This window comes from Zootoca vivipara, chromosome 1, assembly GCF_963506605.1.
Source record: "Zootoca vivipara chromosome 1, rZooViv1.1, whole genome shotgun sequence".
Classification (NCBI taxonomy): Eukaryota; Metazoa; Chordata; class Lepidosauria; order Squamata; family Lacertidae; genus Zootoca; species Zootoca vivipara.
The window spans coordinates 95,597,698-95,617,630 of record NC_083276.1 but is presented as its reverse complement, the minus strand read 5'-3'; the positions used below and the strand labels follow the sequence as shown (position 1 = coordinate 95,617,630).

Here is a 19,933-nt window from a genome sequence, read left to right as displayed (position 1 = left end):
TTCTTGCCAGTTGCATCGTATTGCTCTTGGCAAAGCACCTAGAAACAATTTAAACGTCATTCATAATAGGATGCTGTGCAAGCTGTACTACGTGGGAGTTGCATTAAGGTGGATAGTAAAAGGTGATAGCAAAGATACTTAAAGTTAAACAGATTTGTTTTGAAATACACTGTTTTGTTCTGTTAAAAGAGAGATATGTAAGCAGTTACAATTACTGTTCCCCCCCTTACAACACAGATCAAAGTGGTAACAGAAAACTTCCAAGAAGATGACGAGAATGCCATCGCTGACTCAACTTGTCAAAGCCACTTAATAGGTAACATCAACAAAAAAATTAAAATGTTGTAATATGTGGCTTAGATTCTCTTAGTACAGTATGTAGTCTGTGCAATCGAACAGAGTTATGTACAATTAATCCCATTGAATCACACTTGACTAAAGGTAAAACTGAATGAGTCTCTTCTCTATATATTTTAGCAGGCAGCACTGGGGGATCAGGCCAAAGATCTTACTCAGCCAGCTGCCTGTACTTGCAGTGGCCTACCAGATATCTTTGCGAATAGGAACAAAACACTTCTCCTTCAATGGCTCAGTACAGAAATTAATGTAATCATATATTGGGGATCGGAAATAAGCCATAAGCACAAATATTCTATCTCTACATGCTAGTTGGTTGCTTAATCATCTACAGATGGTAAAGCTAATGCAGGTAGCTTTAGTGCACTACAAGATGAATGCTCAGTAGAGGAAAGGTTCACGGGAATATAAATTAGCATGTTGAATAGTATTGTCAGATGTACGAACATAAAATTATTGCATTTACTAGGCTGCTTATATATTTCTAATACTATTTACAGAACTATTTAGCATGATTGACATCAGAGAATAAAATATCATTATTATTTATTAAATTTGTATACTACCCTTCATCTGAAGATCACAGGGCAGTTCACAACATAAAAATAAAAGTTGTATACCCGCTCCTTTAGATAGAGTATAACCCCATCAAGAGCAGGCAACCTCCCAGCCATCTGTTCAAGGAAATCACCAACTAACAGTGTGTCTTTCTTATCTGGATTGAGCTTCAGTCTGTTGGCTCTCATCCAGTCTGCTACTGAGGCAAGACAATGGTCCAGCACTTCCACTGCCTCACCTGTAGATTTAAAGAAGTACCGTAGAACTGTGTGTCACCAGCTTAATTTCTGACAGTATATTCCAAACCTGCAGATAACCCCACTAAGTGGTTTCATAGGAACATAAAATCATAGAATTGTAGAGTTGGAAGGGATCCCAAGGGTCATCTAGTTCAACCCCCTGCAATGCAGGAATCTCAACTAAAGCATCCATGCCAGATGGCCATCCAACCTCTGCTTAAAAACCTCCAATAAAGGAGAATCCACAGCCTCTTGAGGCAGACCATTCCACTGCCAATATTAAATAGCATAGGGGATAAAATTGAGCCCTGAGGAACTCCACATTAAAGGCTCCATGGGGCTGAAAAGCACTCCCCAAGCATCACCCTCTGAAAATGGCCATCCAAGTAGGAAGGGAACCACCGCCAACTCAGACATGTTATCCAGAAGGATACAATAGTCAATAATATCAAAAGCTGCTGAAAGGTTGAGGAGAATTAACAGGCACATTTCCCCTGTTTCTCCCACATTTAGGATTCCTCTGTAAGTCTCTTTTTCTCAGCTCTTCATTGTTTCCTTCTTTATCAAGAGATGGCAGTGGAAATACATTCATGTACCACACTTCACATTTTGGGAGGCTGAGTGTTGGCATAAATGTAAACCAAAATGTTTGTGGAGAGGATCTGTGTCTTGTGCTCGTTTTCTCCTGCTTATGCTCCATATGAAAACATCTGTGCTGCCAGCTCACAGCAATCTCTCTCTCAGTGCCAGGCTCCAGCTGATATGACTTTGTGTGCTTTGTTTCAAACTTCCTCCCAATCACAGAAGGTGCTTCGAAACTATAATTTAAAGATTATTATGATAAATGGTTACATACTCACATTTTAATGAGCCATTCTCTCTCTCTCCTACCCACTGCCACCTAATTTTTCACTATGGAAACTAACATTTTAACAAAGTGGAATGTGTGTGTATAGTACTAGTTACAGGTAGGTAGCCGGGTTGGTCTGACGTAATAAATAAATAAATAAATAAATAAGATCCTTCCAATAGCACCTTAAGAGACCAACTACGTAAGTTTGTCATAGGTATGAGCTTTCGTGTGCATGCACACTTCTTCAGATACACTGAAACAGAAGTCACCAGACGCTTATGTATAGTCAGAGGGTGGGGAGGGGTATTACTCAGAAGGGTGGTGGGAATGGGTGATTGGCTGATAGGAGTGAAACGACCCTGAGAAGACAATGTAATATATATCAATAAACATATAAGATATTATCTCAGGCACTGCACCTTCACAAGATATTTTTATGACTGGGGAAACCTTGGTTTACAGAAAAGCCATCATGCAACACAGCTGAAGTTATTCATCTAGAAATTGCAGAACAGAATTCTTAACTCTTAACTTCCCATATGTGAGCTGTACCATCTCTCTGTCTCTTGTCTTGTCTTGGTTATTTAGTCCATTCATGCACACAATATATATGCATAGTCAGAAATCTTATAAAATATGGTATATATATTAAGATGCTACAAGGAATTGTCTCAGTTGCATTTTTCTTTTGCTGAGTTGCAGAAGCAAGGATATCAGGGAACCTCTTTGACTGCTTCTTCCCCATCCTCTGTGTACCTACCTGTCTTCCAAAAAAATTTATAGCATAATCCAGGGGTGGTGGCAGCTGTTGCCCATTGAGGCTGGTGAGGCAGTGAGAAAGTTAGCTATTGGTAGGGGGAGTCAGGGATAACAACAGCCAGAGCTAAAGTAGGAGGAACACCGCAAGACTGCAATCCTGTACAGTGGAACCTCGGTTTGTGACAAACTCAGAGAGCGACCGCTGCGGACCTGGAAGTATTTACATCCGGGTTCCGCACGGATGCGCAGAAGCAATATGCGCAGCATGCGCAGAAGCACTCTATCGGTGCTTCGCGCACGCGCAGAAGCGTTCCTTCGGCGAGTGACGAACTCGGGAAGCGACCGGCTTCCCAGAACGGATCGTCATCGTAAACCGAGGTACCACTGCACATAGTAATACAACCATGTGAGAATAAGCCCCACTGAACTTAATATAGTTATATAATGTATATAATTTAATACTTAAGACAGTTTACTAAGTGGTTTACAAAATAAGAAATATTTGGAAGAATTTAGTGTCTCACTAAGACAAATGTTCCATCAGCGCAAGCATTTCAGCTTGCCAGAAGGAATGACCCCCCCTACCCCATGTGATAATTTGGAGGTTCCTCTGATCTACCCCCTCCCAACCCAGTGGGGGCTGCAGGTAGAAGAGAGGTGAGAAAGCCTTGTGGAAGTCTTTGTGCAGACATTGTGCACTCATTAGGTGAATCCCACCCAAGATCGTGCCTTACGCTCTCTATGCAAATCCCAAGCCTACTGCTACTTGTTATGTCTTGCTGCATCTTTAGGCATCTAAAGTTTATGGTATTTACACCAATTCCATGTGTTTTGAGTCCACTCTTCAGGTGCACAGAAAAATACAGTTCTTTGTGCTAGAATTTTACACTAAGGTGAAGATTTTATTTTATAGTCTCGAATCCAGGCACTCCAGTCCATTAAAGTTCTTGATAATCATCTAGCTTATAGCCAAGCACTTTCTTATAACATCATTTTTCGCTTTCCAAGAACAACTCTGCAAAAGGTTCTGCAGTTTAATTTAAAAGCAATCTGATCAGAAAAGAAAGGTCTCTCTTTTCGTATACCTTTGTTATTGTAGGTATCCTTATTTAGTGAAAATGTTGAGCTGAATTCAATGGATCTTGAAATGTTCTTGAAATTGAGGGTTGTTGGTATTGTATAGTGGTGAGAGTATTTTTCAATCCCCATCTTTGAGCTTCTTATAAAGAAAGGGAGACAAGTGATGAAAAAATAAATTTCAATGAGAGACTGGAATTGTCTTGATAGAGTTTTTATGTATTATTTGATAGAATGCTTAGTAAAGATAATGGCTATAAACAGTAGAGTTAGAATGAAGTTTCAGCATTTAAAGTACTTTGATTATAGCAACAAAATCTGTATAAAGCATTTTCGTTCACTAGTTCTAATGCTGATTAATTCAGCATTACACTCATTCAGTTCTCTATAGCTTTCTCATTTAAACAGAAACATTAAATGGGCAATGATTGTATATTAAATTAATGTAACAGTCTTTCTGCAGCCCTTATCTGCCCACCCAGGTGTTTATTAAGTAATAAAGACATTGGTGAATTTAAGTTTTAATGATATAATCCTACCTTCACAAATACAAGTGAAGGCTTATTTCTTATGAGACCACACTTACAACAGTGTCAATATTTTTCTCTAATAAGTATCTGTCTATTCAGCATAACCTAATAAGTACCCAACCCAGAAATTTGATTAAGTTACAAGTCATAGTACTAGACAGGTGCAAAATCAATGAAAAACCAGAGGAATCAAAGCTGTCTAAAATGTCACTTGTAGCTCATTTGCTTACAATTTCTGAATGACAGAACTACAACAAATTTTGGCGCATGGAATACGCCTCTCCTTGTTTTCAGCCTCTCCATTTCATTTCTCCACAGTTTTCTGCCCTACCACCATTAAAACAACAGCTCAATATCACATGCATTCTGCACATGTCCAGTCCTAAATGGGCTGGTGGGGGGGTTTTATTAAGGGAATCCCTTTAAAAAACAACAACCAGTAAGCCTCGGGTTTTCAGTCTAGCTACAGCCGCCCGCCCCCCAAAAAAGTTCTGAGCCAGGAAAATAGTGGTGGGATGCAGGAGGAAGATCAGAGGAAGAAGGGGGTGCAGCTAGGTTGGAGGCTGAGCAATCAACAGTTTTAAGTGAGACAGGCCGCTGAGGAGGAAGAGAAGGCTGAGGCTGCGGTAGATCCCCAGCCACCTGCCAGTTCCACTCTTTCCTTCCCCCATGCTCCTCTTTCCCCAAGAAGGAGAATGTAGCAGAACCAAAGGCACAGAGAGCCCCTCCTTGAAGGAGTTTGCAACAAATTGACAGCCGACTTGGTGGGGGGGAAGCCTTAGGAGGAAATGGGAGGCTCAGATCCTCAGTTCTGGCAACTGTCTCACCGGGCTAGTCCTACCCGTGGAGTTCTCTGTTGGGTTTTGTTTCTCTGAATAAAGAATCAACCTTACTGCTCATCCCTGAGTTTCTGTGCTGAACTGCAGCTGAACCATCCCTGACATCTGGCAAGGGTGAGCGAGGCCAGAAAATCCACCTGCATGTCCCTCCCAATAGTTTTAGGCACATGAGTTTTGTCAGGACTGGGAAGGGGAGAAAAATGCCAGCTGTTGCTCACTGCCTGCCTCCTTTTCTTTTGTGATTGCTTTCTGTTCTGTATGAACCAAGAAGTGGGAGGCCTTTGCTGTGGATGCTTAAGGACAATTGTTCATACCATTCAGGGTGAGAGTCTGGGTGGATTGGAGAGTGGGGCTGAGTGTGTAAGGTGTTAAGTTGCTCAAAAGCCATAGAGTGGGGCCCTCTGTGTGTGAGAGAGGGAGTTGCCATAGATGAAAAATGGGCTGGGAACTGTTACTATAAGACCAGTGGTTGTTAATCAGTTTGAATGTGCTGTGTTCGTATTTGTTAGGTATTTGGCTAAATTGGAAATGATAGCTTTTGTCCTCATTGTTGTTTTTCTTGTTTGCCTTAGGGTAGAATTGCTAATTTGTTCATTGGACCTGTTCATATGATTTTGGTATACTGTTTTTGCTCCGTTTATCTCTATTACTTTTGTGCCCTGCTCTGGGATTGAAAATATTCAGTGAAGAGTGGGCTACAAGCACTGTAATTTAATAGATAAATTGATTCACTCTTAGTATACACAACTGGGGCCTGCATCAAAATGTTACAGTGTGGAATGCTCCTTTGTCTGCCAGCCAGATATGCCTTCTTCGGGGATATTCCATTCCATTCCCAACCACCCAGGTTTTCTGAGTTCCTCACCCACTCCCAATAGTCAGCCAACCTCCTGTGGCCACCAAGCATGTTTCCATTGGGTCCTTAGGAATTACTCCCCAACTTAGATGTGTGTTTAAAGGTTTTTCTGTTTCTGTAAACCTTGAAGTTCTGCCAAACCAGCTCTCGCACATGAATGATACTGTTTTGGCTACATAGGAACTTGAACTGAATTCACTCTACTTTATGCCTTAGCTAGGTAACCTTTAGGATCATCTCTAGACAGTAGCATTATACCTGGTACAACTGTTACCACCCTAATCCTCTCCATTCTGCTGGATGCTTTAAGGGTGTACCACCACCTGGGAGGGACATCTTTGTAGGCGGAGGCTGGGCTACTAGAAACCCAGCATGGACTTAAGCTGTAAAGAGGCCACAAGGACTTGACAGCCTTATGTCACACTACACTCTGTGAACCTGCAGACAAACTGATGGCCACGACACAAGATTCCAAACCTTATACAGGTTCCATACCTCCAGGAGCAGCAAGAACAACAAGCCCAGAGTGGTAGACAGCGTGCATGTCTTGCAACCCAAGACATTCCTGAACCTACTCAGAAAGTGTAATTCATGAGACCATAATTTTTGCATGCTGGAATCAGTGAGGCTAGCTAGTTGCAACTGCAGTCCCATTTATTCCAATACAGCTGAGATGCAGCTGACTCTATTTGGATGGTGGTGGTGATGATGATGGTAATGATTTCAATTATTCAAATTTCCTAATCCTTACATAGTAGATCATAGTTCTACCCACTGCATATTAGGCCATTAGCTTTACAGATCTTAGAAATGATACTGAGTTCATGCATGACCACAGGTTTAAGTACCTACCTCCCAACTTTAGCCATCCACTATGCTATACCAGCTTTTAAATGAAACCTGATACCCTACAGTCATATTTTGCTACTGTATCAAATGGATCTCCAGTTAGTAGTATTTATATGTATGATGATATTTGTTAACTGTATTACAACAACTATTCTTTGTTGTTACTTTACTATTTGGACCAGGTATGGGGAAATGTGCTACCACCACCCCTGCCAGATGTTGTTGGACCTGAACTCTCATCGGCCCCAGCCAGCATGGCCAATACTTAGGAGTATCAGTTCCTGGTTTAGACTCTGGGTTTTTTTTAAGGTTTTGCAATATCCTCTGAAAAAATACAGCCAGATGCATTGCATGGAAAGAAACTATATGATTTATGGGGTCTATGCATTAAGTCTGGCACGTGTCATACTGTAATGCCTCTATTAAGCTTGACATATTTGAGTAAATAATGTTCGCCTTAGAACTGAAAAACCAGAGTCAGATTAGGTGAGTGCTTTAATGAATTATTGAGATAGAGCAGAATCGTGCAACAAACTAAATGAGATTGAATGACAAAGTACAAATAGATCACACTTACAAGGTTTGCTTTAGAACCGAAAGGCATTGATTTGGCAAGGGAGAGAAAACGGGGAAAATAATAATTCCAAAAGTTCCTCCCATGTGAAACAAAGAGCTACGTGTAGTAGATGTATTTCTACTTCCCGCCCCCTCCCAAAAGTAGTCTTTCATCATGAAACCTCACAGTGCTTGAAAATGCAACTTATCAATGTCAGTCTTAATTTCTTCCATCAACCCTTTTGATAGAAATTGAGAAGAATCATTTAGCAATCATCTTATCACTGTTGTAGTGTTTAAACCATTCATTTTACACATGATCAGATAAAGGAATGATATTTGCTTTATCTCCTCATTTGCCATCCAAAGAAATCTATAGAATCCCTAAATGTCTTTGCAGGCATATAGTAGGTTGCCAGTTTTCCTTTTTTAAAAAAAGGTATCTATTCTGAGGTGTTGCAGTTTGATAAGAAGAATGGCATCAGATCAAGTTTTTCAGCAGGCATTTATGTGTGCACAATGTTACCTGTAATCACACATCTTCTAGCACTTCCAGAGGGAGGCTTTCCTAAGGCATCCAAGAGACAACCTGGTTTTTTAAAAAATGTATTAGACCTAACAAGAGCATGTGTATACACAGACATCATTCTTTGTGGTCACCGCTTTATGGTTTTTGAAGAGAGGACCAGAGAACTGAAATGTAACTGAAAAATTGACACTGGAAGCATACGTGCTAGTACATTTTTCATGGCAGAAGTTGAAAAAAGCACCTGTTATATGTCTTTCCATTTAAAGAATGATCCTCCTTTTATCAACTTTTTAAAGGGGAACATGAAATAATGGTTCAAAATCAACATACAGGTCTGATCTTGAAAAGAAATGCAGCATAGTATCTTCTTGCTTTAAAAGTCAGCCTTCATTTTTTTTTAAAAAAAACAACAACCCTATTTATTTAAATCATTTATAAAGGTAAAGGGACCCCTGACCATTAAGTCCAGTTGCGGATGACTCGGGGGTTGCGTGCTTATCTCGCTCTACGGGCCAACGGAGCCGGCATTTGTCTGCAGACAGCTTCCAGGTCCTGTGACCAGGATGACTAAGCTGCTTCTGGCGAAACCAGAGCAGCGCACAGAATCATTTATAGTCATCTTTTTATCGATTTCAATACAGTTTACAAAAATTGTACATATTCAGCAGATAAAAGCACAATTAAACTTTATGGATAGAAAAGTAGTCTCCACTCTGGGCATCATCTTGGTTATGGGAATGATTGGATCTTTGCTAAACTCTGAAAGTACTTCGAATAGAAATAGTTAACAGGGACTTGTTGAAATGGTGTCATATAGAAATAACTACACTTCAGGCATATACATATGTAATAATAAATCGTTGTAACTTGAAGATTATATAAAACCCTGTCCTCCCTGAATAATAAGAATCTACCATGCATTAGTATCTTTTAAATAATGTCAAGTTACTGTTCGTCACAGTCTGGCGGAGACAAATAATTGCTTTCTGCTTCTAAGAGATAGTACACATGGCACTTGTCTAATTGCCAATTTTTCTGCAGCATTACTGTGGCATGCAGTTTAGTTATCCCTCCTCTAAGGAGAACACAATAGCATTTGGCTCAACTTCCTTGTTAGACAAAGTTTTTTTTTTTAAAAAAAACTTTTAACCTTCCGTTTATGTAAAGCTAAAATACTGTACAGTATTATGATAACAAGGATTCCAGAAAAGCTAAGTTCAGTGAAATATATGCACTTGCATATAGTTTTGTTGCTTGCTTCCCCCATGTTCTTGGCCCATAATACTGGTGGAACCTGTTCTCTATGTGGTGTTGTTGTTTCACGCTTCCCTTGTTCCAGGGTTTCTGTAAGTTTTAACCTGGGTTGCATGTCACACTAAGCCAAACCACTGCTTAGCACAAATGTGTGAGAGCTCCTGGAGAAGAGATTGCAGACATTTTGCTCCTCCCTGGTAGTTCTGCTGCTGTGCTGTGCTAAAGCAAAGTAATGGCTTGACTTACTGTGTCATCCAAAACCAGACTCGTGGTCTTACTCTCCCATAGGGTAAATAATGGTCACACTTCATAGTTAGTTTAGAGAGAGCTAAACCACAAGCCAGGGTTCAAGACACACTAAGCCTAGCCACTGCTTTGTTCAAGAGCAAAATGATACTGATCTACTCTCTGGAAGTCTGCACATTTGTGCTAAGGTAGGGTTGGTTTAGTGTGACTGCAAACCAGGCTTGTGTGTGCCAAATATACTTTTCAATTAGAAACCACATGTTGGTGGCATCCATATGTCTCAGGAGAGAATGGAGGAGTGTGCTTTTAGGGGTGAAGTCAAACTGTTGGAAGGTTACAGCACCTGTAGAAACTGATATAGGAGAGAGATGTTTTGTTGCACCTGGGACGGAAGAAGGTTGTGCACAATACAGATGCACAATGGTGTTTCTTTTCTTTGCACTCCTCCCAGTAGTCATTCCTCCTGTTGTCACTGCTGTGCATACACAACCTGACTGTCTCCAGGCACTGCAGTCATCTGCAAGGGATTCCCACACGACAGCAACATCAATACGACATGTAAGCATTTTTTCAAACGCTAGGGTGCTCCAGTGGCCAGATCACAAGCATCTGCTTTTAAAGTTAGTCTTCTACTTTAGATTTTGCATGTAATATGATATGCTTCATGAGAAACCTTAATGCTTATGTGGCTTTTTATAGTATGCTTCCACTCTTCGAAGGGTCAAGGTTTTTGTAATTGTTACACAGGCCACCCCACATTTGTGCGGGGGTTGCGTTCTAGGTCTTCACTCATCAGCGGAGTGTGCATAAGCCCGTTCCACCCCATTACATCCTGCTATGCCCCGTTATGTCCCCATCCCATTACACCCCCTTTCCAAGCCACTTCTGGGTTGCCATGATGCACGGTATGGTCGCACATCAATTGGACAGGCGCAAATCGGTCATTGTCTGTACACTGGATATAGATATAGGCAAGCTTAAAATGTGAGCCACCTCCCTATTCAGGAAATGAGTGAAGGCCATTTAGATTTTAAAATAGATGTCCACCAACATGTAACCTGGCCCTCTAACCTGGCTCTGATAGGAACATAGGACGCTGCCTTATACCAAGTAAGAGAATTGGTTACTCTAGCTCAGTAGTGTCAATACTGACTGGCAGCATCTCTCCACAGACAGGGGTCTTTCCCAGCCCTATATCTGCCAGCAATTGAACCTTGAACTTTTTGCATGTGAAGTGTGTGCTTTACGACTGAGCTATAAGGTTGCACTGTTGAATCCTAAATCATGTAAGACCCATCAAGTGAATTAATATTAATTACCCACCAATTTTCATTCCAGAATTCTGACTCCAAAGCTCAAACTAGCTTTTATATTTCAGACATTTGTTACATTGAAAACACACTTCCTGAAATAAATCAGTATTCGAATGTTGGCTTTAAATCATCACCATTTGTTACTAACTGCTGCTTCCTGCTTAGCTACCGCTCGCTTCAGATTCAGAGATTAGAATGTCATTTAGTCTGGGGGAGGTGAATTTGTGTTCTGAAAAGGAGGGGAAGCCATTTCCGATGCCATATTTGTATCCGTACATTCTTTTGTGTCGGCCCTGGCCTATGTAGAAATCAGAAGGTCATTTCTGGCAGATTGTCCCATATATCTTGTGGCTGATTTATTTAGGTCCTGTGATACTATTGCCAGAGTAGACATGGGGACAAGAGTTGACATTTGGATTTGTTGTATGGTCTGGTCCTTGTTTATTTCTCTGTTGTGTTGCCTTCTCTTGCTGCTGAGTAGATTTTTTGGTTGAGGGTGGGGTCACCAGTAAAAAAAGAAGAGTACAGAATTGTCACCCAACAACTATGAGTAGTATCATTGTCCAAGATAAGATTTAGATCTCTGATTATTTGTTGTAGTGGTTTTAGCTGGGAGTCATAGGTAACAAGAAGTGGTCTGGGTCTGTTTCATAGTAGATTATTCCTTGATGGAAACCAGACAGAAGCATGTAAATATCTGCAGTAGGTTTCTGATATAGGTTGGTGCTTGTGTGTCCATTATGTAGTTGCACAGTAGTGACCAGAAAGTGGATGAACTGCAAGGGCTGATTTAGGCTCAGATGAGTAGTGTTGAGTAGTTGAAGCCTTACCGTAGTTGAACTATATTTCACCCTTTTACAGCCATGTCAAGTTTACACCTGACAACTGAGGATCACACTCTGTGCATCTGAAGGATCTGGTCCATGAAAGCTTGTGTTATAATAACATTTGTTAAGCTCTTTAAGGTGCCACAAGACTCTTTTTGTTATTTCTGCTGCAAGACTCACAATACTTTCCCTGTGGAAATTATTACTGAAGGTGGTTTTACTGCTTCTCAGGCTTGTACATGATTCGGCTTTTAAAGAAAACTATAAACAACTGCTTCATTCAGCTTTGACTAATTAGATCAAATGATGCTATAGCCCTAAAGAAATAATCCACTTTTAAACTGACATTGATTTGGCAGATATATATTAGTGTGTGTGTTTTTTCACTTGTTTTAGCATTTCCGAGAATGAAAAGGACAGGCAAATAAAGAGATCTGTTCTGCCATCTGTAGTTTGAGATTGTCTTGCCAACAACACATGTAGCTTAAAAGTGTTCATTAGTAGCACACAACAACAAAAAAGGCTGTAAAAACCTATTTGCATTGGAGGTGCTATGAAAAAGAGAGACTAATATTTGGAAGTTAGAACATTTAAAAATTATTGGGCCAGCCTGGACTGCTATGGTCTCCACATATTTTTAATAAGGAACAGTTCAGTGCAACTTTGAAGGTGTAGGCATTTCCCATTCTCACTTATGGCTTGCAGAACAAAATTACTAATATTACAGCAAGGGCTAAACAGAGGAACAGAGTGGCTAGGGTCCATTAATTAAACGTGAATCCAAATGATGTCGCAATGTTTATTTTTAATAATGTGTACTCTGTTCTTCTGCACAGCAGCAGTCACTCATACACACAGCAGTAGTTAAAAATTCAAGAAAAGCAAAAGCATGAAGATTGTCAACAGAATCAATAGTTTATTTAAAAGGGAAACTTTTCAATTGAGTAGACTGCTGCAATGCACTTTATATGGGGATGCCTTTAAATGTGGTTCAGAAATGAAAGCTAGTGCAGAATGCAGCTGGGTGTTAGTTGGGGCAAAACACTCTGAGCCTACCTATTACTCCAGCTGCAGTGCTTGCCAGTTCATTTCTGGGCTCAGTTCAAAGTGCTTTAAAGCCCCAAATTGTTTGAAATCAAGTTAAGTGAAAGGACAGTGTGAATTCATGTGAACCATCAGAGGTTCTGCTTATGGATCCACCAGTGGATACAGTTAGAAGGGTGGCCACATGAGATAGGGATTTTTCATTGGTGGCACCCTGTTTATGGAACTCCCTTCCCGGTGAGTTTTATGTAGCACTCTCCTTGTTTTCTTTCAGAAGAGCTGTAAAAATCATTCCAGTCAGCTTTTGGTCAAGATGAGCTGGGGTGGCTCATATTCAGTGTTGGGAATGAGGGTGCTGGCTATGGTATTTTTATGTAGTCTTGGTATCTCCTGATTGTCTGCCTTATATATATGGAGTTAAATTACGTATTCATTTTAATTACGTAGTTCATAATGTTTTATTGTGTTGTGATTTTTATTGTGAGCCACTTTGGGACGATCTGTGATCCTGAAAAGCAGCATAGAGGATGTCAGCCATAAATGAATAAGCAGAGAAATAGAATTGGCAGCAGAACACAAATAGGGGAAGCTAACCTAACTTTTTGGAGCAGAGTTGCAGGGTCACATACAGGGTGCTATCGCAGAAAATGCCTTCTCATGTTGCCGCCACCTTGGCTCAGAAACCAATTCATTGTTAAAGGTGTCGTTTTTAAGGCAAAATATTTATATGGGATCATATGGGGAGAACCTCTTAAGATTCACAGTTTGAAAAGATGAAAACAGAATTTGAAAGAGCCTTGCTTACTAGGGCAGAGTTAAATAACAAATGGAGAATATTATAAAAACATCAATACATAGTGTCAGAGGGCCTGGTATGGCTACTCTAGAGTAACGACTCCAGCATGGTCTTTTAAGGCTTTTATTAAGTGCTGATTATTTACAGTGTTCAGAGCAATAAAAATGCATCCTTAAGGTGAGGTGTCAGAACTCCCGAATGGCGATTGGCGCGTTTTCTTCCAGCACCACAACTTTGGCAGACCCAACCTCTTCCCCCTACGTTTGCGTCGCAATTCGGGAGTTGGGGGGATTGGCCTCCCCCCCGTGCGTCCAACTTCCTGTCCCACCTGAGGCATGGGCTCCACAACCCTGCCTGAGCCTCGGACACCACTTCCTGACTCTCCGCTGGAGGCAGAGCTCTCCTTACTCTCTCCAGCGCTTGGTGATGGGCTGGAACTTAAGATGGGAGGGACTTCCCTGTATCCCTTGTCCCTCACATCCACCCCCCTCCCAGGCTCCTCTCTCCTCCTCCCCAGTGGCTCTCTGCTTGCTGGGGACGAGTGAAATCCCAAGAAGTCTGTGGCATCCGAGCCTGTGGGTGTGAAAATTTCCCCCCAATCCTGCGATCTCTCTCCTTCCCCCTGAGAAGACGGAAATCCCAAGAAGTCAGTGGCATCAGAGCTGGTGGGAGTAAAAATGTTCTGCCAGTCCTCTCCTGCCTCTGACGTCGTTGACCTCGGTGAAACCCACACCTCTTCTTCCGTGTCCTCAAATTCCGCTTCCCATCTCCATGGGGAGCTGCTGCCTGCTATCCCTTCCTCCTGCTCCTCCCCCTCTCCCTCCCTTTCCATGTGCCAGGGCTTGGGCCTGTGGGGGAACAGGGCGTGGAATTCTTCCACTAAAAATTCCTCAGGTACTTCCGTGGCCGGTATCCACTCATTGTGGGATGGCGGAGTGTCCTCCCATGCTATCAGGTACTCCAGTCCTCTCACCCCTCTCCTTGAGTCTAAAATCTCAGTTGCCTCATTGAGCTGTCGGGCGTTTCCCGTCTCCCCCCCTCCCTCTGGAGGCTGATCGCTGTCCCTGAACCTGGTACTTTCCCTGTACGGCGACAGCAGTGATCTATGAAACACTGGGTGCACTCTCATGTCCTCCGGCAGTGCTAGCCTGAAGGCTACCGGGTTGACCTGTTGCGTGACCGTGAAGGGGCCCAGCCTCCTGTGTGCTAACTTTCTGCATCGCCCCCTGGTGGGAAGACCTTCCGAGGATAACCAAACCTTGTCCCCCACCCTGATGACCTCTCCCGGCCGCCTGTGGCGATCTGCCCCCTTCTTATACGCTTCCTTGGCCCTCTCCAAGTGTTCTCTGAGCTGTTGGTGCACCGTCTCCAGGTCCTCTGCCCACTCCTCGGCCTGTGGGCCCTCTTCCTCCTCCTCCCCCTCCCTCTCCGGGAAAGATCTGAGGTCGCGCCCATAGTTGGCCTTAAAGGGCGACACCCCTGTGGAGACGTGCACCGCATTGTTGTAGGCAAATTCTGCCAGTGGCAGGCGATCCACCCAGTCCGTTTGCCTCTGGCTGACGTAACATCTCAGGTACTGCTGCAGAATGGCGTTGACCCGCTCCGCCTGTCCATTGGTCTGCGGGTGCCGAGCCGTCGACAAGCTGACCTCCACCTGCAGGAGGTTCATGAGCCGTCGCCAGAACCTGGAAACAAATTGGCGGCCACGATCCGAAATAACTCTTAAAGGCAATCCATGCAGTCGGAATACGTGGTCCACAAACAGTTTGGCCGTCTCTTCTGCCGAGACCGCCCTGGCACACGGTATAAAGTGGCACATTTTGGACATGAGGTCCACCACCACCAACACTGCGGTCTTGCCCCTGGACGACGGCAGGTCTGTGATGAAGTCCATGGACACTACTTCCCACGGCCTGTGCGGTGTGGCTAATGGCTCCAGCAAACCTGCTGGTGGCGCTCTGACCACCTTTGCTCGCTGGCAGGTGTCACATCCCCTGACATAATCCCGAACATCCTCCCGCACCCCTGGCCACCAGAAGTGTCTCATGACTAGGTGAGTGGTTTTGTCCCTTCCGAAATGACCCGCCGTTGGGTTGTCGTGCATCTGCTTGAGAACCTTACCTCTCAGCTGTTTGGTCGGGAGGTACAGGGCTCCCCTGTAAAAAAGCAAACCCCTCTTCTCCTCAAAGTCTTTGGCCTGCTCCCTCCCCCCTCTCAGGTCTCTGAAGATGCGGGTGGCAAATTCATCCGCTGCCGTCAGTGCTGTGAGTTCTGCCTCGCTCACCACTGCTGCACCGCATGACCATGCAGATGGGGGGAAAACGTGCCTGGGTGCTGGTGGCAACTCCTCCTCCATGTACTCTGGCTTGCGGGAGAGGGCATCCGCCCTGACGTTCTGCTCCCCCGGGATGTAGTGGATGGAGAAGTTGAAGTTCGAGAAGAACTCTGCCCACCGTATCTGCCGCTGGTTGAGCACCCTGGCCGTTCTCCAGAACTCCAGGTTCTTGTGGTCTGTGCACACCTGGATGGGGTGCTTGGCGCCCACCAGGAAGTGTCGCCAGTGCTGGAACGCCGCGTGGATCGCGAGAAGTTCCCTATCAAACACTGTGTAGTTGCGTTCAGGCTGGGTCAGCTTCCTGGAGAAGAAGGCACAGGGTCTCCACTCTCTGTTGGCGTCCAGTTGCAACAGAATCGCTCCCACAGCTTTATCAGAAGCATCTGTCTCCAGGCGTAGGGGCGCATCCTGCACCACGTGGAACAGGTGCTGGTCTGACGCGAACACCCTCTTGAGGCTTTCGAACGCTGCTTGTGCCTCTGGTGTCCACCTGAACTTTGGCTTGCCTCTCAGGCAGTCGGTGATGGGAGCCGTGACCCGAGAGAAGTTCTGGATGAACTTCCTGTAGAAGTTAGCGAAGCCTAGTAGTCGTTGGGCATCTTTGCGCGTCCTGGGGCTGTGCCAGTCCAGGATGGTCTGCACCTTGTCCTTGTCCATTGCCAGTCCCTTGTCTGACAGCTTGTAGCCCAAGAAGTCCACCTCCTTGGTGTGAAACTTGCACTTCTCCAGCTTCACATACAGGTGGTTGTCCTTCAGGCGCTGCAACACCTCCCTGACATCCTTCACATGCTGCACTGGGTCATTGGAATAGATAAGGATGTCATCCAGAAAGACCAGGCAGTTCTTGAAGAGGAGGGACCCCAGGACGTGGTGCATGAAGGCCTGGAAGCAGGCTGAGCCCCCTTGCAACCCGAAGGGCATCACCAGATATTCAAAAGAGCCCAGAGGCGTGAACATCGTGGTCTTCCATTCATCGCCTTCCCGGATCCTGATCAAGTTGTACGCCCCCCTCAGGTCTAGCTTGGTGAAAATCTTGCCCCTGCGTGCCGCTGTCAGGAGATCATCCACTCTGGGCATGGGGAAAGCCACTGGCTCTGTCACCGAATTCAGCCGTCTAAAATCCACCACCAGGCGGCGCTGTTGCGTGTCTTTCTTGTCCACCCAGAAGACCGGGCTGCCCCCTGCTGCCTTGCTTTCTCTGATGAACCCCCGCTTGAGGTTCTTGTCGATGAAAGCGCGCAGATCCTCCAGTTCCTGGTCTGACATGGCGTACAGCTTGGCTGGGGGTATAGTTGCCCCTGGCACCAGGTTGATCTGGCAGTCAAAAGGCCTGTGTGGGGGTAGGTGGTCGGACTCCGCTTCGCTGAAGACCTCCTGCAGGTCCCAGTACGGCTTGGGTATCGCCTCACCCCCTTTGACGTGCATGGTGGCCACCGTGGCTATCGGAGGCCCCTCCCCTGGTTGGTGCTGCATGCAATGTTCCAGACAAAAGTCCGACCCAAACGTGATGCATCTCTGGTGCCAACTTATGGAAGGGTCGTGGTGCGCCAGCCAGCTCATTCCCAAAACGATGGGGGGGTCTGAGATGGTCGTGACGTTGAAAGCCAGTGTCTCTGAGTGCCTTCCCACCGTCATTCTCATGGGGGGGGGTTGATGAGTGATGGCCCCTCCCAGCAACTCTCTGCCATCAATGGTGGCCACATGCAGGGGAAAATCCAGCTGCAGAAGTTGGATTTGGTGCTCTTCTGCAAAGTTTCTCGAGAAGAAGTTGGCAGATGCCCCACTGTCAATTAAGGCGAGGACTAACAGGGGGTAGCCATTTGGGAGCGTCAGCGTGACTTCTAGAACCACTCCTGCTCTGGGAGGGGTGGGCTGGCTCTGCTCCTCTCTGTGCGGGTGGGCGGGCTGGGGCTGTTCACTGCTGACTGTGCCTGGCTGCTGCCCCTTGTCTCCTGCAGCCAGGCTGTCTCGTTTCCCTGCTGTGGTGCTACGTCAGTGGGGGAAGGTACAACCGTTCCCGCCTTTCCTTGCCACTCCCTGCGATGAGGGCAGTCTCTGACGCGATGCCGGGGGGAGTTGCAGAGAAAGCAATTCCCTCCTCTTCCCTCCTTGCGTTTTGGCGCCGCCGGGGTTTGAAAAGCCCGCGCGCGCGCTCCCCCGATCTCCATCGGTTCCGGCTCTGGGCTTGGTCTGGGCGGGTCTGGGGGCGGTCCCTGGGGTGGGTTTTGGTGATGTGGTCTGTCCTGAGAGCGTGGGAACCAAGGTTTTGCTGCGCGCGTCGCTTGTTTGTCATACCATCTGGATTCCTGCCTCACCCCCACCGCTAGCGCCGCTTTGCTGAGCTGATCCATAGTCTGCGGTCTAGGACCTCTTGCCAGCTCATCCTTAACGTCTGCATGCAAACCTAGGTAGAAGGCTGATTTCACTGGCTCACTGTTCAGATCCCACCCCAGTTTGTGCACCAGCATGGTGAATTTCGCCCAGTAGTCTCTAACTGTCGATTTTCCTTGTGTTAGGTCATGAAGCTCCTGTTTAGTGGCCTCCATTTCACTGTCGCTAGCGTACATTAATTTTAAAGCTTCTAGAAATAAAGTTGCGTTCTTCATGCAAGGATTTTTTTGCGCGATGAGCGGTCTTACCCATTCCCGGGCGGCCCCCGTCAAATGCTCTATGATAAAGTAGACTCTGTGCGCGTCATCTGGGAATTCTGCTGCATGCAATTCCAGCGCATAATTTATCTCAGTCTCGAATCCGAGGTACTCCCTCGGGTCTCCGCTGAACTTGGTGACTAGGCTCTGTCCCCTTCTCACTTGGACTAGCTGCGGCTGGGGTGCCCCCCCACCTCTAGCGGCTTTCTCCTCTTCCAACTTTTTCTGCAGGTCTAATACCATCACCCTTAGCTGTTTATCAGTCTCCTCTTTTGTCCTCACCTGGTCCACCAGCTTGTTCAGCTCCTCCTGCGCCCCTCGCGCTTCCTCCTGAGCGGCATGCAATTGCTGCTGTGCGTGCGCTGTGAGGGTCTGTAGCTCCTGCTTCGCTGCTTCAGCCTCCAGCCTCCAATGCTCAGCCTCTTGAGCGCTCATCGCTGCACTCCAAAGTAGCCAAAAAAGATTCGGGAGTTGCTGTCAGAGGGCCTGGTATGGCTACTCTAGAGTAACGACTCCAGCATGGTCTTTTAAGGCTTTTATTAAGTGCTGATTATTTACAGTGTTCAGAGCAATAAAAATGCATCCTTAAGGTGAGGTGTCAGAACTCCCGAATGGCGATTGGCGCGTTTTCTTCCAGCACCACAACTTTGGCAGACCCAACCTCTTCCCCCTACGTTTGCGTCGCAATTCGGGAGTTGGGGGGATTGGCCTCCCCCCCGTGCGTCCAACTTCCTGTCCCACCTGAGGCATGGGCTCCACAACCCTGCCTGAGCCTCGGACACCACTTCCTGACTCTCCGCTGGAGGCAGAGCTCTCCTTACTCTCTCCAGCGCTTGGGGATGGGCTGGAACTTAAGATGGGAGGGACTTCCCTGTATCCCTTGTCCCTCACACATAGGAACATAAAATTGAAAGGGAAAAGATTTGTTACATCATTTTGAGTATCGTCAGCCAATATGAGATAGCTCACCGCAGTATATTCTGAAGTCCTTTATTCAGTCTAATTTGAAATTGCCCAAGCAGTGGAACTTCTAACTTTTCCCTTGAGGGAATCTGCCACAATTTTAAAGAGCTCACTATCGGGAGATGTTATCAGACATTTAGCCTAAATTTTGCTCAGATTTAAGCCAGCGCTTCTAAATCGGTCTCTTGGGTATTTACTTTTTAAGCTACATGTAAATTGCCATTACAATCCTTTTAACCGCTATTTGGAGATTCTAGCTCCAGGACACATGGGTAATATATTTAAGTGACAGAGGCTGTGTTCATGTGAACAAAAGCAAATATCATTAGGTCCTTCAGTAGGAGTTAATCAGACGTCCGTGCCTTCTGTTTGGTGCTGTTCATGCTTTGTATACCTAACTTGCCCTTCCCCCAAAAGAGAATATATAAATGATGTGAAAATATAAAGAATTAATCTTTACCTTAGCAAGTTTTCACATGTGAAGGGTGGCATCATGTTTTTCACTG

The 19,933-nt window shown here is 45.1% G+C and overlaps 1 protein-coding gene across 10 annotated transcripts in view; it reads left to right on the top strand.

Moving 5' to 3' along the window:
- Nucleotides 1-19,933, top strand: part of NCKAP5 (NCK associated protein 5) — a 556,514-nt gene that overhangs the window by 473,174 nt on the left and 63,407 nt on the right. For all 10 annotated transcript variants that reach the window (XM_035130314.2, XM_035130220.2, XM_035130308.2 and 7 more), the window contains one exon: nt 238-316. In XM_035130314.2, the coding sequence (XP_034986205.2) occupies nt 238-316 (79 nt within the window). The remainder of the gene's footprint in view (nt 1-237; nt 317-19,933) is intronic.